Source organism: Schistocerca gregaria, chromosome 4 (assembly GCF_023897955.1).
Source record: "Schistocerca gregaria isolate iqSchGreg1 chromosome 4, iqSchGreg1.2, whole genome shotgun sequence".
NCBI classification, from domain to species: domain Eukaryota; kingdom Metazoa; phylum Arthropoda; class Insecta; order Orthoptera; family Acrididae; genus Schistocerca; species Schistocerca gregaria.
This window is the reverse complement of record NC_064923.1, coordinates 723,923,840-723,948,510: the sequence shown is the minus strand read 5'-3', so window position 1 is coordinate 723,948,510 and position 24,671 is coordinate 723,923,840. Positions and strand designations below refer to the sequence as shown.

Sequence of the window (24,671 nt, the reverse complement as noted above, 5' to 3'; positions counted from 1 at the left end):
TTTCACCAGCATAGTTTTCTAGTTAAATGGCGTGCACATCTCGCCAAGTGGCACTTAGATCTCTGATTAATAGCGCTATACAGTAAAATAACAGATCACAATTGTCAAGGAACTCATTCAGAGTGTTCTTAGTGCCATCAGACAATTTCAGTAATAATGTTAGCACATCTGTCAAACTAACAAATTGCCTACTTTGTGACTCAGGCACATCAGAACCTGTGCCACAAACATTGTCTCCATATTATGACATGCCTGCAAGTCTTTTAACTCGCCATCGGAATTCTCACAGCTGCAGCTACTTTTGTGTATCATCTGCTGCAAAGTGTTGCCCTTGCCCCACTGTCCATTGTTGCTGCTACTGATGTGTTCCCTCTGTGACTGTGCACTGCACCACCATCTCCAGCACTGCCGCTGCCTGCACTTGCGCCGTGTGTGAACCACGCTGCTGTCTGCCGTTGCCAGTGCTGTTGCACCACCTCTGCATCGCCTGCGACCTCACGCTGCCTGCTGCAGCTGCTAATGCTACTGGCTGCCCTCACACTGTCAGCTGTAGCCTCACGCCATTGTCCGCAACTGCCGGTGCCACTGCACCACCTCTACACAGCACCTGTGACTTCACGCCACTGTCGGCAGCCCCCGGTTGCTTTCTGGAGTGTCCGAACACCCTTGCCCAACTTCAGTGATGACCGCTCCGTGCCCAGGTGCCGTCTGTCTGCTGGACTGGTCCTGGCCTCTTCTTTTGTCTTTTCCAGACACCGTCTGTTTCTTGGTGCGGGATAGGAACTGTATTCTTTTTCGCCTTTTTCTCTGGAGCTCTTTTACTATCCTGGTTCCTGACTCTACTGCTGTCCTGTGCACAGTTTATCCAAATAATGCAAAAATGGTTCTCAAAGCCAGCCTGTCCTTTTACTCGATGTCGGGCTGAGCATGTTTGATAATCCAAAGAGAAGTGATCTATTCCTTCAGCTTATGGCATGACTACTGCACACTGATTCCATGACTAAGCCCACACACCCAGCACCAGAAAAACAGTCTGCATGTCACATCCAGTGAGCAGTTTATACGCTCAGTGACATTGGAGAAGGTCCGTCCAGTCAACTAATGTGGACGTGGCTTACTGGAAGTTTGAGAGAGTTATGGAACTTTTTCAGGAAATAATCAAATAAAGACAAGACTTGAATAACTACAATCTCTAATAGATTGTCTGAGCAAGACTTGAACGAAAATACACAACTCCTGATTGCAAAATCCCATGAAGGGAGGTATGCTGCTAAGTCTGAGTACAAGCAAAGCCAGAGTGAATACTAAAAGTCCAGGAACTGCGCCTGAGCTATACAGACATCTCCCCTGGACCACTCTCTGAAGTGAACTCCCCCACAGGCTACGCCGACCCTCCTCTTATCTGTGTGGCACGCTGCGTCGCCCCTTCCATGACACTGCCCTACAGGGTATCATGTGACCATGTATGGTCACCGCCAAAGCACTGCCACGCCTCATGGCTCTCCACATGAGCTCATGTGATACCTCATGAGTCTACATAACTTCGGCCAACACCCAAACCAACCCCGTTCCTATGGCGTCTCCTTTATACTCTGAATATTTTCTTGAAAACTTATTCGTTCTGGTTGCTGTTCTGTGCCCTTTCAGGTGTAGCATTTTTTAAATGTGTGACATAGTGGAATGTGGGGTCTGTGACACCCGAATTTGTCTAGTCCATGGCTGTTAATCTATAATCTTTTTGAGTGAAGCTATGTAAACAATTTTTTTATGAAATAAAAATGACGTAATGAACGCTAACCAATTTTCACATAAGCACTAAGGACATCCCATAAGTATCTCCCAGTTTCAAGCATTTTCACTAACATATTTGTTTTGAAATGCTTAAGAAATAGCTCAATCAAACTAGTATATGAGTCGCCGGTTGGCAATTAACAATGTTATTGCCACGATTACGGCCACAGAAAATGTATTACGTACAAAAGTATCTTGCCTAGAGCGAAAAGTTCTCAGTTTCACAAGCAGAGGATCGAAATCGTGTTCTGATTTCTCAGATTTGCTAGAAAAACTTAGCCATTCCAGTACTTTGTATTTTTCGCAGATAGTACTTCTGTTATTTAGATACTGTTTTAGTCATAGTCGCCTCCGCGTTTCCTTTTTCTTTTGCATTGCATTTCAAGAAACGCTGCTAAGAATGGGACGCGGTGCACATTGCTTGAAGCTTGAACGATAAGGCAATGAGTTGCGCATGCCTACAGTATACTTAGTTTTACGCACGCGTCTAGTTTCCCATGCGTCTGCGCAGACGACTCCACGGGGCTGTGGTACGGGCGTAACTACATGAGAAAGCGTGAGTTGAATGTATCTGTATTGATCGTATCAGCATGTAAAGACGACGGGCAGTATCATGCATTGTACTTTAGCCGTTTAGCTTTACCATGTGATTATTATTTGTTCAGTTGTGTGCATTCCTCTTTGGTAGGCATGTGGTTTATCTTTTTAACAACTTTGGCGCAACTGATCTTTGCATGGCAAGTAGCGCGCATCTCTGCATCAGTGGTGTTTACGTGCGGTGTAAACAGTGGGTTGTGGTAGAAAATGCGTTGAAATTTGTTGTACAAAATGTCAAAGATTTTTAAACGATTGGAGACATTGAGGTGTATGGTTCGAGTATGTGATAAAAGGTTTGCGTCATCAGATACTAAATCGGGACTCCCAAAAAGAATTCCATGGCAGAAAAAGGAAGGTGAATGGAGAAGTAAATTGACAGCATTTGCACCGGATGAGGGGAAGGCTATAGGCCCAGACATCATAAATTTCTTTCGTGGCCCTCTTTCATTCAAGCAGTGGTTCGCCAATGTTAAAGAAGGTCACGCAGATCACCTCCAGCGTTTTATTCCAGAGAGACACGATATACTAGGATGTGATTTAGCCACAGCACATTTCATCGTGCATAGAGGCGGTTCTGTAAAATTCTGTGACCATTCGGAGTGGATTAAGAAAGATGAAAACGACGAGTATGATTTGCCTAACAAGTATGTACCTAATATGTATTTGGAAGCAGTTGACGCTTCCAACACGGAACTGAGATACGAAGGTCTCCGAAATTTTGTTAACCTTAAACGATTGAAGTGGCTTAATTTAAGTAATTGTGCACACATTGATGATTGGTGCCTAGACAAAGTAAGTGGCGAATTAAGGACGCTGGAATATTTGGACATCAGCGACTGTAAACAAGTAACCTATCGTGGCTTATCTGCCTTTTACCGGTTTGAAAATTTGAAACGTTTGAAAGTTAATAATATTGCTTCGTCGAGAGAATTTGAGTTCATGTGCCTTATGTTGGAAGACATATTTCCTAATTTGGTTATCGACGGAGTCAAATACATTGATGTTAAGTCTTCATAAACTTTACAATGAGGAAATCGACGTGTAGTTAATTAATACTGAAGTTTGTAATTTATTCAAATTTTTTAAATGTTGCTAACTACCCTTTCGGTATCGTGGAGTTAGATTTTGTGCAGAAAGCAACTGATAGCGACATTCTGCAATCCTGGTGCGCCTAAGCAGCACGTACGCAAACTTCTAGGAAAGTACTTGGGTATTGGAAGTTGTAGGACATCGATATACAGTCATAGTGTTCGAGTAAAACGTAAGAGATTTAATCCACTGCTCATACGAGACAGTGAAAAAAATAAAGAAAATGGGACTGCACTCACTCGAGGAAACAAGGTGCATACATATGTACATCTAAACATAAATGAATGTGTGTTTGACTTACACAATTGTAGATTGCACTGGTATAGTAGTAAAATTGCAGTTGTAGACAGTGGTGAGCTTCCATATTTTTGCAAGTGTTCTGTTTTTTGTTTGTGTTGTTAAAGAATTGCACAGAGGGGAAAAAATCTTTGTTTCAGCGGTAAACTGTGGAGAAGACGAAGGAGACGGCCTGATTTATCCCATGAGCTGGATGACTCACATCAACAAGCCACTTGGGTAGCTTCTTACAGAGGTAATTACACCTTCAACAATTTTGTGCCATGTTTTTGCATGGCTACATCTATGTATTTGCTGCGCAAATCACCATTAGATGCATCCAGAGGCTATGTTCCATTGTACCAGTTTTAGAGTTTCTTCCTGTTCCATTCACATATGGAGTGTGGGAAGAATGATTGTTTGAATATCTCTGTGCATGTAGTAACTAACCTAATCCTATCCTCACAATCCCTGTGTGAGCAATACATGGGGGGTTGTAGTATAAGAGTAATCATTTAACCCTTTCAGACCTGACTTTTATTTTCTTGTAAAAAAAAATGTCTGACATCATTTTTACATTCCGGTGAGTCTCCTAACAACATTTTTCTAAGAAAAAATTTCGTATGATCTCTACTTTTCTAGATATTTAATGTACACAAATGTGTTCGTCAGGTCTCTAGCCTCATGTCATACATTAAGGAGGTTAACAGTATGGATCAATTATGAGACTCTTTATTCCACTTTAAAACAGAGGGAACAATAAAAATTATTCCATATTACATTCTTGTTTAAACAACAATGGTCAACACCTGATTTTAAGGTTTAGTATGAAACTGCAAAAAACAATTTCTGTCATTTTGGAGACACAAATGTACTTTACACTTTCTGCACTGAATTCTTGGACACCCTGTACATTTTGGAAATTTGCAGCGACTTGGAGCTCCTACATCATGCAAAGGCAAATGGTCAATGGAATCAAACTGTATCTCTGTAGCTGGTCGTAATTCTCCTCTTTTTCTTGGTATGACTCTCATGTCTGAAGCCAGTCCTTCATCATACGGACACCCCCTCTTCTTTCCAGTCACTTTCTTTTGGCACAGTATCAATCCATCTGCTGCCCTGATACAAAAGGAAAGAAGGTCCATTTGCTTCTTCTTTGGGTTAGACAGATTGTCTGCATCTCATCTGTATTCCAACCATCTTTGCACGATGGCAAAGCCAACAGGGTGAAAAATCATACGCAAAGGTCATTTTCGAGATCTGATGAAAACTCTGTAGTAGCTTATCTATTGATCAAATAGATCCACACCACCCATTGCATGATTATATCTTCTCACTATTTCAGGTCTTTCTACTGTCACACATTCATGGTGCTTTTTGTCCCAACGCTTGACTTCATCCACTAAGCCTTTACCAACAAAGTTTGAACACAATACAACTGGCCTATTGTCTAACAACTTACACATGGTAATGTCATCAGCACTAGTGACTTCTTTACAGTAACCTCTGGTTTGTTTCATTATTGTTCTATCATCTGAAAAAGGCAAGTTCTTTCCAAATCTGTTTTGATGGACAGCACGTGCTGCATTGATGCCTTGAGATTTCAGAACTTGAAACAGATGATAAGATGAAAAGAAGTTGTCAAAGTATAATTTATGACCTTTACTTTTTGAGAGTGGAACAGAAAATCCTAAAACAACAGCAGGACCTAATCCAAATTTTTTACAGCATGTGGCATTTAGTTCAGTTGTAGCACCTTGATACAAAAGGAAATCATGCACTATTCCACTCTTGCCACACAACATGAAGACTTTCATTCCCCATGGACTTGGTTTCCCCTTGACATACTCCTTTGCAGAAAACTTCCCAGTGAAAGGAATAATTCCTTCAACCACACAAACATTCTCATCTACATCTACATGACTACTCTGCAATTCACATTTAAGTGCTTGGCAGAGGTTTCATCGAACCACAATCATACTATCTCTCTACTATTCCACTCCCGAACAGCGAGCGGGAAGTTCACTGTAGCGTTTTCGAGTGGCTGTGTAAACTGGCCTGAATTTGTAAAATTTATCTTTATTTTCAGGTGGCTTCTCCAGATTGTTCACCAAGTGTAAATTTGTTCAGGCTTGTAACCCAATACATTCGTAAACTGGGAAATTTCAAAGCGCCAGTCAATATTTGCAAACCAAATAGCACCTCTAATTCTTGAGTTGTTGTCTGCTTGAATGAGGATTTGCCTTGATGTAATGCGTAAATATTAGTATGTGCTGTCATGCTAGTTAACAAATCATCTGGTATATATCTTTTGAAGTATTGTATTGGAGAATACAAGACAGATTCTTCAAAATTTGGAGCATTGTATGTTTCTGCCATGGTACCTAGAGGCTTGCATTTCCATTTTATGGGTTCTTTAGGTGTCACATTATGTTATCACACGGGTTATTCAATTCTGGGTTGTTTTCATTGCATAAAGAGTTCATTTCAGCATCCACCACGTCTCCGTCATCTTTATCTTCAGATATTGTGTTTCTACACACATCATTCACGTCCACTTTATCTGCTCCGACACGTTTCACTATTTGTGGTGCTTGCCTTTCAATAAGTGGTACACTGTCATCCTCATCTCCACTCAAACTAATGTCAGAAACATCACCATTTTCAACTATGTTCATAATCAAGTCCCAATCTTTCTCCACGGAAAGATATTCCTTACCCATATTTGTAAATCAAAGGCCAGAAATATAAAATAAAATCATGTGTACTGGTCAGTTGTTCTCCTCCTTGCTGCTGGTACTGAAATTACTGAAAAAAAAAATACCGCACATAACTACCATCACCATGCAAATACATCTGAGGCAAAGTTTAGGTTATGTTTCCTATTTTACGCCATTAAGGACCTGTTGTACACAAATGTGTACATTAAATTTACCTGATACATAACACAAATATAGACTTTTCCTCTGAAATAAAGTCTAATGTTTCCAAAAGAAGGAAACCACACAAAAAATTCATTAACAAAACCCACAATGTGACTGTTACAGCAATAAAGTCAACGAGTAATGGCTTCCCACAGAGAGACAACACCAGAGAGTATATTTTGCTATGTAGTTAACTGACTGCTCACAAGAGAGCATGGCTAAAATAAACCTACACAAATGTGCACAGTGAGTTTTGATGCACCTGACATTTCTTGTCAGCGAAATATTAGTGAACAAACTTTATGTACACAATTGTGACCACCAGGTCTGAAAGGGTTAAAGCCGGTTCTTGAAAGTGTGTTAACAAACTTTTTCAGAATAGTTTACGTCTGTCTTCAAGAGTCTGCCAGCTCAGTTCCTTCAGTCTCTTTGTGACACTCTCCCACAGATTAAGAAAATCTGTGATCATTTTTGCTGCCATTCTCTGTATAAGTTCAACATCACCTGTTAGCCCTATCTGGTATGGGTCCCACACTCTTGAGCAATGTTCTAGAACTAGCTGCACAAGTGATTTGTAAACAATCTCTTTTGTGGACTGCTTGCACTTCCCCAGTGTTCTACCCATAAACCAAAGTCTACCACCTACTTTACTCAAGGCTGAATGTATGTGATCATTCCATTTCAATGTAATGGTGGACTCCCAGCCACCTTAAATCTTGGTTGTGATGACAGGATGATCTTTGGCATAGCGTGAGGTCTAGAGTAGGTTGGAAGGAGATAACTCGAAAGATAGTTGACAAGTACCAGATGGTCATGCGAGCCTCCATCGCTGGCTCGCTCTCTCTCTCTCTCTCTCTCTCTCTCTCTCTCTCTCTCTCTCTCTCTCTCTGTGTGTGTGTGTGGGTGTGGGTGTGTGGGTGGGTGGGTGGGTGTGCATACACCACTTGATTGACTGGAAAAGTGCAGAAATATAGGCTGACTGTTAGCAGCTGTGTAACATGGCATAAGAATAGTGGTCTTCTAGTTAGGAGAGACCTGACTCTGATCCACCATGAGAGATAGCAGTTTTCTTCACAGGGCTGCAGATGCACATTCCTGGTTTGACAACCTTGACTAGCCTGCTGAATAATCTGACCTTAATTGCATAGAAAATTTCTGGTTGAGCAAGCAGTGAAGGAAACAAACGAAAAATTTGGAGTATGAATTTAAGCCCAAGGAAAAGAAATAAAAACCTTTGAGGTTTTGCCGATGACATCGTGGTTGTGTCATAGTCGGCAAGGAATTGAAAAAGCTGTTGAACAGAATGGACAGTGTCATGATAGGAGGATGTAAGATGAACACCAACAAAAGCAAAACAAAGGTAATGAGTAGTCGGCAAAGGAATTGAAAAAGCTGTTGAACAGAATGGACAGTGTCGTGATAGGAGGATGTAAGATGAACACCAACAAAAGCAAAACAAAGGTAATGAGTTGTAGTTGAATCAAATCAGGTGATGCTGAGGGAATTAGATTAGCAGTTTAGACACTTGCAGTAGAGGATGAGTTTAGCTATTTGGAGAGCAAAATAACTGATGATGGTCAAAATAGAGAGGGTATAAAATGTACACTGGCGATGGCAAGAAAACTGTTTCTGAAGAAGAGAAACTTGTTAATATAGAGTATAGATTTAAGTGTCAGAAGTCCTTACTAAAAGTATTTGTATGGAAGTGAAACATGGATGACAAACAGTTTAGACAAGAAGATAATAGACGCTTTTGAGATTAGATAGGTCTCAATCACATAACTGGTGAGGAGGTACTGAATAAAATTTTTGAGGATAAGAGGAATTTGTGGTGCAACCTGAATAGAAGAAGGGACCAGTTAGTAGGACACATACTGAGGCATCAAGGGATCACCAATTTGGTACTGGTACTGGAGGGAAGTGTTGGGAGCAAAAATTGTAGAGGGGATAAGGGCCTTAATGGCCGAAAGCTTTAATCGTGCCTATCGCGACTCAGAATCTCCGCTATATGGTGAGTAGCAACTTTCCTTCTCTGGTCTTGTTACATTCCATCCTGGATTTTCTACTGTTTGATTTTTACCTGACAGCATTCGTAATGTGTTTCATAGTACAAATTGATGATGAAATTCCTTAAATGCACCTGGTGCACAGAGATTTGACTTACTTAATTAAAACTTACGTGATTGGATGTTGGGTAATTCATCTAGCTACATCTTCTGTGTCATGGAAAGGAGCTATCAGGACGATGCAATCTTACATTATGTTAAAAACAATTGTGTTTTCAGAGGACCATTTCATTTCACAGTGTTATATAATTGTGTACTCATCCCCACTTCAGTCTAACATAGATCCAGTAAAAATATAGTTAAGATCATGTCATATATTTTCAAATGTATGTTTTCCTACTGGGCTAAAATTGTTGATAGTCAGTTTCATCTGAGGGTAAAGTTATTGTGCAGATGTTCCAGATATTCAAATTTAGCATCACCGGAAGTTGTTTAAATGGCATTGTACTTTAATTTGATTCTTAGTATTAGCCACCAGTACTGTTGGAAAATAAAAATCTGCTAAGGTAAGCGGTATAAAATTTTAAGTGTTTGGTATATACCAGTGAATGAGATTCTCTTTGATCAGAATTGTTTTGTCAGATTTGATGGAACTTGTGAATTGCTTCAATTTTAAGAAATGGATTGTTGCCTCAGTGCAAGCGGTCACAATTAGAAGAGTGTTAGTTTAATCATGTTAGCTCTCTTCAGTGCTAATCTCATCTTTTGCTACTGAAATCAGCACAATATATATGGTGTTGAGTTTGCTTTTGATTTGTCAGTTGACATGGTAGAAGAAGAAAATGAAGTCAGTATGGAAGACCTAGGAGATCCAATATTAGAATTCATAAGAGCTCTGGAAGACTTGAGATCCAATAGGGCATTCCATCAGGATTTGTAAAATCATTGGTGGAAGTTGCAACCGAACAACTATTCAAGCTATTGAGTAGAATTTACGAGACTAGCGACACCATCAGACTTTCAGAAAGATACCATCCCCACAACTTCGAAGATAGCAACAGCAAATAAGTACGAGAACTATCACACAATCAGCTGCTCATGTATCCTACGTACTGACAGAAGTAATGTACATAAGAATGGAAAAGAAAATTGAGGATCTGTTGGATCACCATCAGTTTGGCTATAAGAAAGATAAAGACGCCCAAGAGGAAGTTCTGGTATTGCACATGGTCATGGAAGCAAGGGGAAACTACAGCCGTAATTTTTCCCTAGGGCATGCAGCTTTACTGTGTGGTTAAATGATGATGGTGTCCTCTTGGGTAAAATATTGCGAAGGTAAAATAGTCCCCCATTCGGATCTCTGGGCAGGGACTACTCAAGAGGATGTCGTTATCAGGAGAAAGTAAACTGGCATTCTACAGATCAGAGCGTGGAATGTCAGATCCCTTAATCGGGCAGGTAGGTTAGAAAACTTAAAAAGGGAAATGGATAGGTTAAAGTTAGATATAGTGGGAATTAGTGAAGTTCGGTGGCAGGAGGAACAAGACTTCTGGTCAGGTGACTACAGGGTTATAAATACAAAATCAAATAGGGGTAATGCAGGAGTAGGTTTAATAATGAATAGGAAAATAGGAATGCGGGTAAGCTAGTACAAACAGCATAGTGAATGCATTATTGTGGCTAAGATGGACACGAAGCCAACATGTAATACAGTAGTACAAGTTTATATGCCAACTAGCTCTGCAGATTATGAAGAAATTGATGAAATGTATGATGAGATAAAAGAAATTATTCAGGTAGTGAAGGGAGATGAAAATTTAATAGTCATGGGTGACTGGAATTCGAGAGTAGGAAAAGGGAGAGAAGGAAACATAGTAGGTGAATATGGATTGGGGGAAAGAAATGAAAGAGGAAGCCGTCTGGTAGAATTTTGCACAGAGCATAACTTAATCATAGCTAACACTTGGTTTAAGAATCATGAAAGAAGGTTGTATACGTGGAAGAACCCTGGAGATACTAAAAGGTATCAGATAGATTATATAATGGTAAGACAGAGATTTAGGAACCAGGTTTTAAATTGTAAAACATTTCCGGGGGCAGATGTGGACTCTGACCACAATATATTGGTTATGACCCGTAGATTAAAACTGAAGAAACTGCAAAAAGGTGGGAATTTAAGGAGATGTGACCTGGATAAACTGATTAAGCCAGATGTTGTACAGAGTTTCAGGGAGAGCATAAGGGAACAATTGTCACAAATTGGGGAAAGAAATACAGTAGAAGAAGAAAGGGTAGCTCTGAGGGATGAAGTAGTGAAGGCAGCAGAGGATCAATTAGGTAAAAAGACGAGGGTTAGTAGAAATCCTTGGGTAACAGAAGAAATATTGAATTTAACTGATGAAAGGAGAAAATAAAAAAATGCAGTAAATGAAGCAGGCAAAAAGGAATACAAATGTCTCAAAAATGAGATCGATAGGAAGTGCAAAATGGCTAAGCAGGGATGGCTAGAGGACAAATGAAAGGATGTAGAGGCTTATCCAACTAGGGGTAAAATAGATACTGCCTACAGGAAAATTAAAGAGACCTGGAACCACTTGTATGAATATCAAGAGCCAGGTGGAAACCCAGTTCTAAGCAAAGAAGGGAAAGCAGAAGGGTGGAAGGAGTATATAGAGGATCTATACAAGGATGACGTACTTGAGGACAATATTCTGGAAATGGAAGAGAATGTAGATGAAGACAAAATGGGAGATATGATACTGCGTGAAGTGTTTGACAGAACACTGAAAGACCTGATTCGAAACAAGGCCCCGGGAGTAGACAACATTCCATTAGAACTACTGATGGCCTTGGGAGAGCCAGTCCTGACAAAACTCTACCATCTGGTGAGCAAGATGTACGAGACAGGCGAAATACCCTCAGACTTCAAGCAGAATATAATAATTCCAACCCCAAAGAAAACAGGTGTTGACAAATGTGAAAATTACCGAACAATCAGTTTAATAAGCCACAGCTGCAAAATGCTAACGTGAATTCTTTGCAGACGAATGGAAAAACTGGTAGAAGCTGACCTTCGGGAAGATCAGTTTGGATTCCGTAGAAATATTGGAACACGTGAGGCAATACTGACTCTACTACTTATCTTAGAAGAAAGATAAGGGAAAAGCAAACCTACATTTCTAGCATTTGTAGACTTAGAAATAGCTTTTGACAATGTTGACTGGAATACTCTCTTTCAAATTCTAAAGGTGGCAGGGGTAAAATACAGGGAGCGAAAGGCTATTTACAATTGTACAAAAGGCAGATGGAGTCGAGGGACATGAGAGGGAAGCAGCGTTTGGGAAGGGAGTGAGACAGGGTTGTAGCCTCTCCCCGATGTTATTCAGTCTGTATATTGAACAAGCAGTAAAGGAAACAAAAGAAAAATTCGGAGTAGGTATTAAAATCCATGGAGAAAAAATAATAACTTTGAGGTTTGCCGATGACATTGTAATTCTGTCAGAGACAGCAAAGGACTTGGAAGAGCAGTTGAACTGAATGGACTGTGTATTGAGAGGAGGGTATAAGATGAACATCAACAAAAGCAAAACGAGGATAATGGAATGTAGTCGAATGAAGTCGGGTGATGCTGAGGGAATTGGATTAGGAAATGAGGCACGTAAAGTAGTAAAGGAATTTTGCTATTTGGGGAGGAAAACAACTGATGATGGTCGAGGTAGATAGGATATAAAATGTAGACTGGCAATGGCAAGGAAAGTGTTTCTGAAGAAGAGAAATTTGTTAATATCGAGTATAGATTTAAGTGTCAGGAAGCCGTTTCTGAAAGTATTTGTATGGAGTGTAGCCATGTATGGAAGTGAAACATGGATAATAACTAGTTTGGACAAGAAGAGAATAGAAGCTTTCGAAATGTGGTGCTACAGAAGAAATGCTGTAGATTAGATGGGTAGATCACATAAATAATGAGGAGGTATTGAATAGGATTGGGGAGAAGAGGAGTTTGTGGCACAACTTGACAAGAAGAAGGGACCAGTGGGTAGGACACGTTCTGAGGCATCAAGGGATCACAAATTTAGTATTGGAGGGCAGCGTGGAGGGTAAAAATCGTAGAGGGAGACAAAGAGATGAATACACCAAGCAGATTCAGAGGGATGTAGGTTGCAGAAGAAGCTTGCACAGGATAGAGTAGCATGGAGAGCTGCATCAAACCAGTCTCAGCACTGAAGACCACAACAACAATGGAAGCAAGGCTGAAGGAAAATAAAGATATACTCTTAGGATTTGTCTACCTAGAAAAAGTATTCACCAGTGTAAAATAATGCAAAATTTTCAAAATTCTGAGTAAAATAAGAGGCTGATAATATGAGGACTGTACAAAAAAATTACAGAATTTTGTCCACAAAATTTTTCTACACTGGTTTCCTTCAAAATACCCTCCTCCACAATTGATACACCATTCCCAAGGCCGTTTCCACTTCTGGAAGCATTCTTGATGTGCCTGTTGCTGTATTGTGCAAAGTGCCGTCTGCGAATTTCCTTTTATCTCGTCTATTGTTGCAAATCTTCAGCCTTTCAATGGGATTTTCAACTTTGGAAATAAAAAAAGTCCACGGGGGACAAGTCTGGTGAGTATAGAGGATGAGGCAGCACAGCAATTTCATTTTCTGTGAAATAGTCAAGCACCAACAGGGATGAATGTGTGGGTGCATTATTGCGATGCAAGAAGCATGAATTGTCTCACCACATTTCACACTGTTTCCTTCTAACATTTTTTCACAACACATCCCAATAGCATCAGCGATTATCAGTTTCTTCCTATGGCATAAATTAATGGTGAACTAATCCTCCAAAGACAAAGAAAACTATCAGCATGGTTTTAACATTTGACCTGACCTGATGAGCCTTTTTTGGTCTTGGAGAACCATTACCTACCCATTGTGAAGATTGAACCTTGGCCTCAACATCATAACTGTAGAGCCACCTCTCATCAGTTATGATTCTTTTAAGGAACACCTCATTCTCATTGGCACGATCCAAAAGGTCTTCACAGATTGCGAGAGGCAAGTCTTCCTGGTCTCGGCTCACGAGCTGTGGGGGTGATGTGGCGGCAACACAATGCACTCAAAGATGCTATGTCAGATTTCATGACATGATCCAACTCAAATGTTACATTCTTCTGCAATCTCTCGGGCAGTCAGTCTTCGACTGGCATGCACAGTTTTGTTGACATTCCTGACAATAATGTCGTCGTTAGACACTGAAGCGCATGCTGAAGGGGGGTTATCTTTAACTTCCGTCTGGCCATCTTAAATTGTGTGAACCATTCGTAACACCAAGTACAGCTGAAGCACTCATCACTGCAGGCTTTCTGCATCATTTGGTGTGTCTCTGTAAAGGTTTTCTTGAGTTTTGCCCAAAATTTAAAGCAGGCATGTTTCTCCTGTAACACTGCCGTCTCGAAATTCACAAACTGTGTGACACAACGTTCTACTTAATACAGCAGTGAACGACAACTACCAAACACGCCAATGGCACGAAACTGTAAATATTACGGAATTTTTTGGACAGACCTTGTACAATACAAGAGGGAACAATAAGATAGGAAGATGAAAAAAGTGCTCGAATTAAAAAGTGTTTAAGATATGCATGCAGTCTACTGTTCAGTCTATATACCAAAGAGGCACTGACGGAAATAAGAAGGAGAGTTCAAGAATGGGATTAAAATTTAGGGTGAAAGGATATTAGTGTTAAGATTTGCTGATGACATTGCTCAGTGAAAGTGAAGAAGTGTCACAGGACCTGTTGAATGGAATGAAGAATCTAATGAGTACAGAATAAGAATTGAAAGTAAACCAAAGAAAACGAGAAAAGCACTCAGAAGTAGTAGAACTGAGAATAGCGATAAATCCAACATCAAAATTGGTGACCACGAAGTTTAGGAATTCTGCTACCTCAGCAGCAAAACAGCCCATGACATACAAAGGAAGGAGGACATAAAAGTGGATTAACATAGGCAAATAGGGCACTCTTGGTCAGATGAAGTCTATTGGTATGAAACATAGACCTTAATTTGAGAAAGAAAATTCTGAGAATTTACAGGTATGTTTGGTGCACAGCATTGTATGGTAGGGAAATGTGGACTGTGGGGAAACTGGAACATAAGAGAATCAAATCATTTGAGTTGTGGTGCTAATGAAGAGTGTGGAAAATTAGGCGGGCTGTTAAGTAATGAAGAGGTTCTCCGCAGAATCGGGGAAGAAAGGAACATATGGAAAATACTGACAAGAAGAAGGGACAGTGTGATAGGACATGTATTAAGACACCAGAGTATAACCTCCATTGCACTAGTGGATGTTGTAGAGAGTAAAAACTGTAGGGGGAGACAGAGAGTGAAATACATTAAACAAATAATTGAGGATATAAAGTGCAAGTGTTGAATTTGTGGTGGGCTGCATCGAACCATTCAGAAGGCTGAAATACTTAAGACTCGAGCAGAAAAGAGGAAATTCTTTATTTTTATTTAACTTTGTCTTGGAGTTGATAGCAAAATTAAAGTTAGTAATTGATAGTAACAGTCTGCTAATTTTTAACATTAATTTATTATTTTGAGTTTTTAAAAATTGTCATTTTGATTTTAAGTTTTCAGTCCATTAAGCAACGGTGAGTCAAGACCATCACCAGTTCTCTCTCCGAGTTCCTCATTCCCACTGCACCCGGCGCCGTGCATGGGTCTCTTCTTGCCAGCAGGATCACTGCCAGGACCAGGTGCTCCTGCAGCACCGGCTGCTGGCAGCGCACCGTCTCCACCGTCGTATGAAGAATCTCTTAAGCACAAGGTGATACTCAGTAGCTATCCCCTGACTGTGGTGTTGCCACCAGCAGGGACTCCAGGGTCTGTGGGAGCTGCCCTGGCTCCTATACCAGCAGTTCCAACACCTGCACCCAGCCCCGGCACTCCTGGTGACTGACATGTGGCTCTGTGCTGCAGTGGCTTTCTGCCTCTGTGTTTGTATAGTGCCTTTCAAAGCAGCACTCCAGGTGTCATAAAGCCAGTTCTCTGAGAAAGGCAGTGTGCCATTTGCTGTGGAGTCATGTTGTCAGAGTGTGTCAGTACTTCAATTTTGTGGGTATTATACTTCTTAAATTCCTATACAAATATGTATTTCGCAAGCAGCATTTTTTCACAGCTGCAAGAAATCACAAAGCTTATGACATGAGCAGCTATTAGGACTGAGTAATGACAAGGCACTAATTATTTGAAATCGAGATTTGTTACACTGTAAAAATATTATTCTGTCTTGTATAGGGGCATTTCCATATTCTTTCTTACACAATATGATGTGAGGACTGAAACGTAACTGTAGTTATAAGAGCACTGAAATTACAGATTAAGATGTCAAAATGTACTGGCCATATGAGCTATAAAAGAAAAGACTGTATTAAAGCAGAAACTGTGAACAGGGTGTAAAGCAACATAAAACTTTATAATAAAATAATTTGAAGATTTTGCATTTTTCTTGTGTGCTAATTATTGCCAATCGTCTGCATTTTAATAAAAGCCGTATGTTTGCAATGATGTGTTTGTTTACCATACAACAGTATCTTCTTTGTTTCATCATAAGCAGTTTTTAAGTCTATACAGTATTTTACTTTTTTACACAAGACTGGAAAATTCTGAGCGGAAAACAAATAAATAGGTACAGGTAGTTACTTGCCATACAGCTAAAGAGCCAAAAGGCACCAAAAGATTGACATTGTAGCAAAGTGTTTATGTGATGTCTTCTGTTATGGTTGGCAGGAGTGTCAACCGTATGGTTAAAGGAGGCCGAAATGCACGCGTTTTAGCTCACGCAGGCTAGCGTGAGGTCTGGAACATGACAAGGGAATTAGAATTGAGAAAAACGGACGTAGCTGGTGGAATACTTAACTTTAATCCATTAACAGAGAATGTCGCTCTTTATGGTACATGATTCACAATATCAATAGTACGGATACTGGATGCTAGGTCGTAGCAAATAACGTAGCTGAAGGCTATGCTAACTATCGTCTCGGCAAATGAGAACATAGAAGTCAGTGAACCATCGCTAGCAAAGTCGCTGTACAACTGGGGCTGAGTGCTAGGAAGTCTCTCTAGACCTGCCGTGTGGCGGCTCTCGGTCTGCAATCATTGATAGTGGCGACACGCGGGTCCGACGTATACTACCGGACCGCGGCCGATTTATAGGCTACCACCTAGAAAGTGTGGTGTCTGGTGGTGACACCACATTCCTCCCCCACAAATCGGCGTACGGTTGTGGAATAAGGCTTCCGCCCGCCGTGGGGAGGACCGCATGTTGATGTATGTGACGAGGTGAGGAGCCTAACAACAGGCGAGGCTGTGCCACCCGCACCCTGCCATTCGGACTGCGGGGAGCTAGAAAACGTCTGAAAACCTGCTCCAGGGTGCACGCCAACATGCGGTGTATGCGCCCTTAGAGAGACAGGAGGGGCCGAAGGGTCGACCTCCATCGGGCCGGGGCACCTGACTGGCGAAGACGACATATGGTCCGGAGCAGGCAAGAGTTCCATGTCGGAGGACAACTGGTCACGGGAAGCGATCGGCGGCGCATAATCCAGGGAGGCGGCCAGCAGTTGCAGCGACGCGTCGACTGCAGGCGTCGCCGGCAGGAGAACAGGCGGCGGTGGCGTGTCGCCATGGGGCAAAATGGAAGGCAGCCGTTGGCAACACCTGGGGCTGAGGCGAGCCAGTATATGGGTCCTTGGGGCGCTGACCGGATGGCACCGTCGCTGAAAGCAGACGGCGAGCGGCTGATCCCATGCGACGACGGAGGCGCAGCTGATTGAGATGTCGACGCACCGCACCAGAGGCCCCCAAAACCAGATACATAGCGCTTCCGAGGCAGCGAAGAATGCGCCCTTCGAGCCAACACCGTGAACCTCGATATTGGTGATAGTAGACAAAGTCGCCTGGAGCAAAAGCAGGTGTCCGCTGCTGTACAGGAACCTGATGCGGCAGATGTAGCAAAGACATCAAGGTTTGATGATGACGACCGTGGAGCAACTCAGCCGGCGAGCGACCATCTCGGGGCTGAGAGCGATACGAGGACAGAAAGAGCAATAACGCGTCCTCCTGAGAATGCGACTCTTTCAATTTCAACATCTGTGACTTGAAAGTCCTAACCAATCGTTCAGCGGCACCGTTTGTGGCGAAAACGGCGCGGACGTCAGATGTTAAATACCATTGGCCTTGCAGAATGACTGAAATTCTGTGGACATATATTGTGGGCCATTGTCCGAAACAATAGTCTGTGGAAGACCTTCAATGCAAAAGATAGCGGATAACGCTTGGATGGTTGCAGATGACGTCGTGGAAGACATCCGGACAACAAGAGGAAAATTACTGAATGAATCTACCACAACCAACCATCGAGCATTCCAGAATGGACCAGCAAAATCGATGTGTAAGTGTTGCCAAGGGGAAGTGGCTTTTGGCCATGCAAAGAATTTCCGCAGTGGTGCCGATTGTTGTTCGGCACACTCCAAACAAGAAGAGCACATATTCGTAATCGCGGCATCAATTCCGAACCAAGTACACTGCTGACGAGCAAGTTGTTTCATTCTTACTATACACCAATGTCCTTGGTGAAGAAGCTGTAAGACAAAGGACTGTAACGAACGTGGCACCACGACCCTGGACTGATCATTATCAGAACGCAACAGCAAAACACCACGTCATACAAAAAGTCTCTCCTTGTGATCAAAAAATCGGCGAACCAACGGGTCCCTCATCCGCGACTTTGACAAGGGCCATTGCGTAGCAACAAAACGCAGAACGGGAGCAAGGACGGGGTCGGCAGCTGTGGCTGTAGCTACACGACGAAATTCAGTCGGAAATTATTCGACCACGTCATCAGTTTCTGCATCAATGAACATGCAAGCAAGTTCGGAGGAATCGAATGCCCTATCCTCAGCAACAGGCAAGCGGGACAACGTATCGGCGTTTCCGTGCTTAGCAGTGGACCAATACAAGATATCGTAGCAATACTGCGAGAGGAAAATAGACCAGCGAATGAATTTCTGCGCTGTACGTGGAGGTACAGGCTTGGTCGGATGAAATAGCGATGTCAAAGGTTTGTGGTCTGTGATTATGGTAAAGTGACGACTATACAAGAAATCATGAAACTTTGTAACACCAAATACGAGAGCCAATGCTTCTTTCTCGATCCGTGAATATTTTCTTTGCGCAGACGAGAGCAATTTGGACGCAAAGGCAATAGGGCGATCGTGCGATCCATCTTTGTGCGCAAGCACAGCACCGATCCCGAAATCCGATGCATCCACCATGAACAAGGGGGGCTTCTGGGGATCGAATGGCGTAAGGCAAGTATTGGAAAGCAACGCCGATTTCAACTGGCGAAAGGCGTGTTCGCATTCTGTTGTCCAGACGAACCGAACACCCTTACAGCGTAAGCGATGAAGCGGAGCTGAAATGGAAAAGGCGTGTGGAACATATTTGTTATAGGAATTTATTTTTCCCAGCACACTCTGTAGCTGCTTCAAATTCTGCGGCGACGGTAAGTCTTTTATGGCATGAAGGTGCGTGGGACTGGGATGTATGCCTTGGGCATTGAGTACATGGCCCAAGTATGGCAAGTCCCGAGCAAAAAACACACATTTGTCCTTTCGCAAGCGGAGACCATTTTGTCGCAAGACCTGAAATAATGTTCGAAGATTGGCCAAATGTTCTCCTTCCGTCTTTCCGGAGATCACAATATCGTCCAGATAATTTGCTGCAGTAAGGACCGACACACAAACAGTTTGTAGATATTGCTGAAACAATGCAGGGGCGGATGCACACCTGAATGGCAGTCGTTTGAATCGATACAACCCAAGATGCGTGTTAACCACCAAAATGCGGCTGGGATTCTTCGTCCACCGGTGTTTGCATGTACGCATCTGCTAGGTCCAACTTCGAAAAATATTGACCCGGGCACAGTTTGTCAAAAAGATCTTCCGGGCGGGGTAAAGGAAAAGTTACAATCACTAGTGTGGATTCACTGTTCCTTGAAGTCCACACAAAGTCTCAATTTGCCGGAAGGTTTTGGCAACATTACTAAGGGTGATGCCTAGAGAGAAGCCTGCACACGTTCAATTACACCTTGTGATTCCAAATCGTGTAATGTTTTTGCAACCTCATCACGGAATGCGTGAGGAACATCGCGCACTCTCAGTTCCAAATGAGCTTTATAGTTCTTAGCGCAGCCGAGGCCCGGTGCAAAAGTGTCTGCAAATTCTTCACATAGACGAGAAACACTGTCTGAAGGCACAGTCTGGTTCACTGATAGGACCTGATTTACTATAGACAAGTTAAACAACTGAAATAAATCGAAACCAAACAAGTTCACTGCAGAAGAAGAACGAAGGACGTAAAATGACACAAGTTTTGTTTGTCCTTTGTATGTTGCAAGAAGGCTACACTGTTCTAACACAGGAATCTTTTGTCCTGAATAGCTACGTAATTTAACATTTGCGGCGCGCAACGGAGGTGTGCCCAGCAGTTTGTAAGTGTCTTGATTGATCAGTGAAACTGCAGCTCCTGTATCGAGCTGGAATGGTATCACTTTGCCGTTAATGTCCAAGTCTACAAAAAGTTTATTGTCCTGCTGACGACAAGAGCGACTGTCTCGTGCAACGTGAACTGACACTGGTACATAATCACTTGCAACTTGACGGGAGTCCCGGCGACGTCGACGCAAACTATGTTTGGGACGAACACAGTCACTCTTAGAGAGAGTGGCACTGGGCACAGTGGAATGAACTACATGAATTTCCACGGGCGAAGTTTCGCGAGCCTGAGTATCCTTAGTTAGATTCCGATTCCAGCGCGAAGCAAAGGGCCCGTATCAGTTTTGAGCTCCCAATCTGAGCTTTTTCTGGCAAACACTCTGAATATGTCCTTTTTTATTACAATAAAAGCAAATAGCTTGGCGTGACGGGCAATTCTCACGCAAGTGTTTAGTAGCACACCGAGGGCATTATTTGATCACTGCATTAGCTTTTCTGCGCGGCACACGTGGCTGAGAGCCTGGCGGCAACGGCGCAGCCGGGCGCGAGGGCTGTTTACTGATCCGTGCAGCTCGCCCGGCGGGCCGGTTAACCTGACACACTGCTGGCAAAGTTTCAAATGATTCCTGAGCAAAGTCAAGTGTGTCCTGCCGATCCAATATGTCCATCACTTGTTGAAGGGAGGGATTGACTAGTTTCAAAATCTGTTCCCCTATACGAACATCAGAAACGTTCTGTGCAATTGCATCACGTACCATAGTATCTGAATAAGGGAGTCCACATTGACACTCAAAAGCACAATCCCTAGTAAGGCCTTGCAACGTTGCAACCCACTCCTGATTAGTCTGACCTGCCGTACGTTTCGTATGAAAGAAGGTATACCGTTTGGCAACTACGTTGACTGATTCTTTGAAATATGTATCTAATGCAGACAAAATTTCTTCGTAGGACAGAGTAGCTACGTCGCGTCGGGGAAATAATTTGACTATCATACGGTATGTGCTCACACCGACGGATGAAAGAAGGAAAGGCTGCCGCTCGTTACCTTGAATTCTGTAGGTGGTGAGATGGCATCCCAATTGGCATGACCACTCCGTCCAGCTTTCCAGTGCAGCATCAAAAGGTCGAAAATTTGGTGCAACAGCGTGTTGTGGCTGCGTTAGTGGTGAAGCGGCTGCTGCCGCATCATTTTGCATCGCACGTTGACCCTGGATGAGCTGTCCAAGGGCATCCAGTAAGGCCTGTGTCTGCTGATTCTGTAAGCGATAAAATTCGGACAGTATATCTGGAGATTGTGGCGAAGCCATTACACAAGTAAATCAGGGCAATATCGATATGAACACTTTGACTCTCGTCGCCAATGTTTTGGTTGGCAGGAGAGCCAACCATATGGTTTAAAGGAGGCCGAAATGCACGCGTTTTAGCTCATGCAGGCTGGCGTGAGGTCTGGAACATGACAAGGGAATTAGAATTGAGAAAAACAGACGTAGCTGGTGGAATACTTAACTTTAATCCATTAACGGAGAATGTCGCTCTTTATGGTACATGATTCACAATATCAATAGTACGGATACTGGCGCCTTGCTAGGTCGTAGCAAATAACGTAGCTGAAGGCTATGCTAACTATCGTCTTGGCAAATGAGAGCGTAGAAGTCAGTGAACCATTGCCTTGCAAAGTCGGCTGTACAACTGGGGCTGAGTGCTAGGAAGTCTTTCTAGACCTGCCGTGTGGCGGCGCTCTGTCTGCAATCATTGATAGTGGCGACACGCGGGTCCGACGTATACTACCGGACCGCGGACGATTTAAAGGCTACCACCTAGCAAGTGTGGTGTCTGGCGGTGACACCACATCTTCCCTCACAGCTAACTAGTGTGTCCGTGTGTGTTTGTTAAGAGACAAGTTTCAATTCTGTTTACATTGTATCGGAAACGTAATGCCTCCCTTATACTATGAGTGCCTACCTTTACTCTTTCCATCATGAAGCTGATCATTATAACATTCACATGACTATTGTTCTCTTGCCTTTCATCTGCATCATCAACACGGCTGCATGTTTCACAGTTTCTTTGTTAGGATTTTTTGCCCTCCAGTAGATTACGAATGTAATCGACACACAAAAAATAGTTATCTATGCAGAAATGCCACCATATTTGTTGCTAATTAGTAGATGAATTAACTTTTCTGCTTCTTTCTGTTGAGTGAAACAAACTGAGGTTCATGACAGAAGTATGTTGTATTATATACTTTGTTGTCTATGCAGTACACAGAACAGCAGATATGTTGAGGAGTGGAGTCTTGAGGGGGGGATTTATTTATTGCTTTTTTAATATAAAATTAGTAATGAACTTTTTAATGTGGATGACAAGCCCTAAATACTTGCAAGCCTACTACTGCATAAATGTGAATATGATGCCTCTGCTTAGAATTCCACAAGATGGACTGATGGAAGTTGCAAAGTGGTAATCACGTTTGTGAGAATTGTGGTTCATATCCTTTTCTTGCCATCATGATTTAGGTGTTCCATAATTTCTAAAATAGCATATGACAAATGCCCCCTCACATGGTCCATTGTCTGTTAGGACATGCCCAATAGGCCGAAAGGTTTTGCATCACACAACCAACCATCCTCCTCAAATTTGTCGAACCACTACATTCTGCTGCTGTAAACCGGTGGTGTCTCGCAAAGCTTTCCATTGAATTGTGCACACTCACTACTAATTGGCATCAGGCAATTGCTTGACCACAGAATGCTTTCTCTGCCAGGTACGTTACCATTTTAAGCAACTATAGTCTGTGGCACCCATTGGCAGTTTTCAAAGGTAACATTTTATCACCCCCTAAAAAAAAAAACAATTTATCTTTCAGGTGCTGTATCATTTGTTAAGTTGTGTTTATTTATTTAACATTACTTGTGCGGGTGATGCGACCTGCTAATCTTCTTAACAGTCCGAGGTAATAGGCTGCTTTCACAGTCATTGCTTGCAATACAAACTCTGAGCCTTTCATGTCAAAGGTGGTGATAAGCAATATTTTCATTTTCAATTCACTCACAGTCCATCCAAACTTCATGAGGTACCTCATTCTGCAGAAGGTGAAATTGATACCTTTACAACGCACAGACTCTTCGAACTTTCTCTTCTGCTAGGATTATTTATTGGCTCTATGTGGGGTCTATCATTTCCTCCCACGCAGGAAGCTTGGTGCCCTTATATGCAATGAGTCTTGCAAGTGATTCCAGCAGAGAGTCATCTGGCATAAATATGTTGCAGTTGTACAGCAGGAGTCTTATTTTATATTGTTAGAAACGTATTAACCGAGAGCATACAAGGTGTGATCAAAAAGTAATGCAATTGTCTGTTTGACAAAATTTATTTATCTAAATTGTACAATCTCTTAAAATCCTTAAAAGTAGTTGCCATGAGCAGTGATACACTTCTTCCAATTCCTCCGTACCTAGTACCTTCCTGGAAGGCTGTGACTGGAATTTCCTTTAGAGCACATATCTTCGCCTTTTGAATTTCCTGATTGGTATCAAAACAGCATGCCTTCATCTCGGTTTTGATGCACAGGAACAGTGAAAAGCCTGACAGTGCTATGTTGGGCCTGTATGGCAGCTGCAGCAGTATTGTCAAATTGCATTTAGCTAGGAACTCCCTAATCAACATAGCGGTGCGGCACGATGCGTTTTCCTGATGCAGCGTCCACATTGAAGTGGACATGGGCCTTGTGTGGGTGACGCAATCTGCTAGTATTTTTAAGAATCTGAGCTAGTAGGCTGTGTTCACAGTCGTTCCTTGCAGTACAAACTCTGAATGGGTCAAGCCTTTCATGTTGAAGAAGACGATGATGCATGGTTTTCATTTTCAATGTGCTCGTTCCTGCTTTCTTGGGTTGAGAGTGTGCCTCTCTAAGCTCTGGTGTTTCATATCTGGGCCATTCCGTGTCTCATCGCCAATGATTACATCATCTAAAAAAATGGGTCTCTTTCCATACTTTCCACAAGTTCTGTCGCAATCTCCAAACAGTTGTGCTTCGGGTCATCACTCGGCACTTTTGGAACCAGTTTGACACACATTTCACCCATGTTCAAATCATCGGTAATGCTGTTAAACATAGTCCCATGTGACATGTTTAGCCCATCTGCTTGTCACCAAAGATGCACATTTGTTGGCTTTCAGCACCGCCCACACATGAGTTTTATTATCGGTTGTTGAACTTGTTGACGGCCATCCAGAGGGGGGCTTCATTAGTAAACTCTTTTTTGTTTTGGCCACCTGAAAACTTGCGAGTAAGACATTGGTGACTTCCCACAGGCCTCTTGAATCATTTTGTAAGTTTCAGAAAAAGATAGTGTTTTTTGAACAAAAGTTGAGAATAATGTTGCTCCAACGTTGGCTGCATCTTGCACAAGGACACAAGCGC

General features: G+C 42.3%; 1 protein-coding gene across 2 annotated transcripts in view; it reads left to right on the top strand.

The window, feature by feature from the left end:
- Positions 1 to 16,196, top strand: part of LOC126268159 (uncharacterized) — a 449,091-nt gene extending 432,895 nt beyond the window's left edge. The window contains exons 5-6 of one of the 2 annotated variants that reach the window (XM_049973708.1): positions 3,915 to 4,009; positions 15,323 to 16,196. In XM_049973708.1, coding sequence (XP_049829665.1) covers positions 3,915 to 4,009; positions 15,323 to 15,651 — 424 coding nt within the window. In that variant the 3' untranslated portion in view covers positions 15,652 to 16,196. Of the gene's footprint in view, positions 1 to 2,386; positions 3,730 to 3,914; positions 4,010 to 15,322 lie in introns of those variants that run through there. The other variant, XR_007549105.1, reaches the window with a different exon arrangement.
- Positions 16,197 to 24,671: the final 8,475 nt, after the last annotated feature.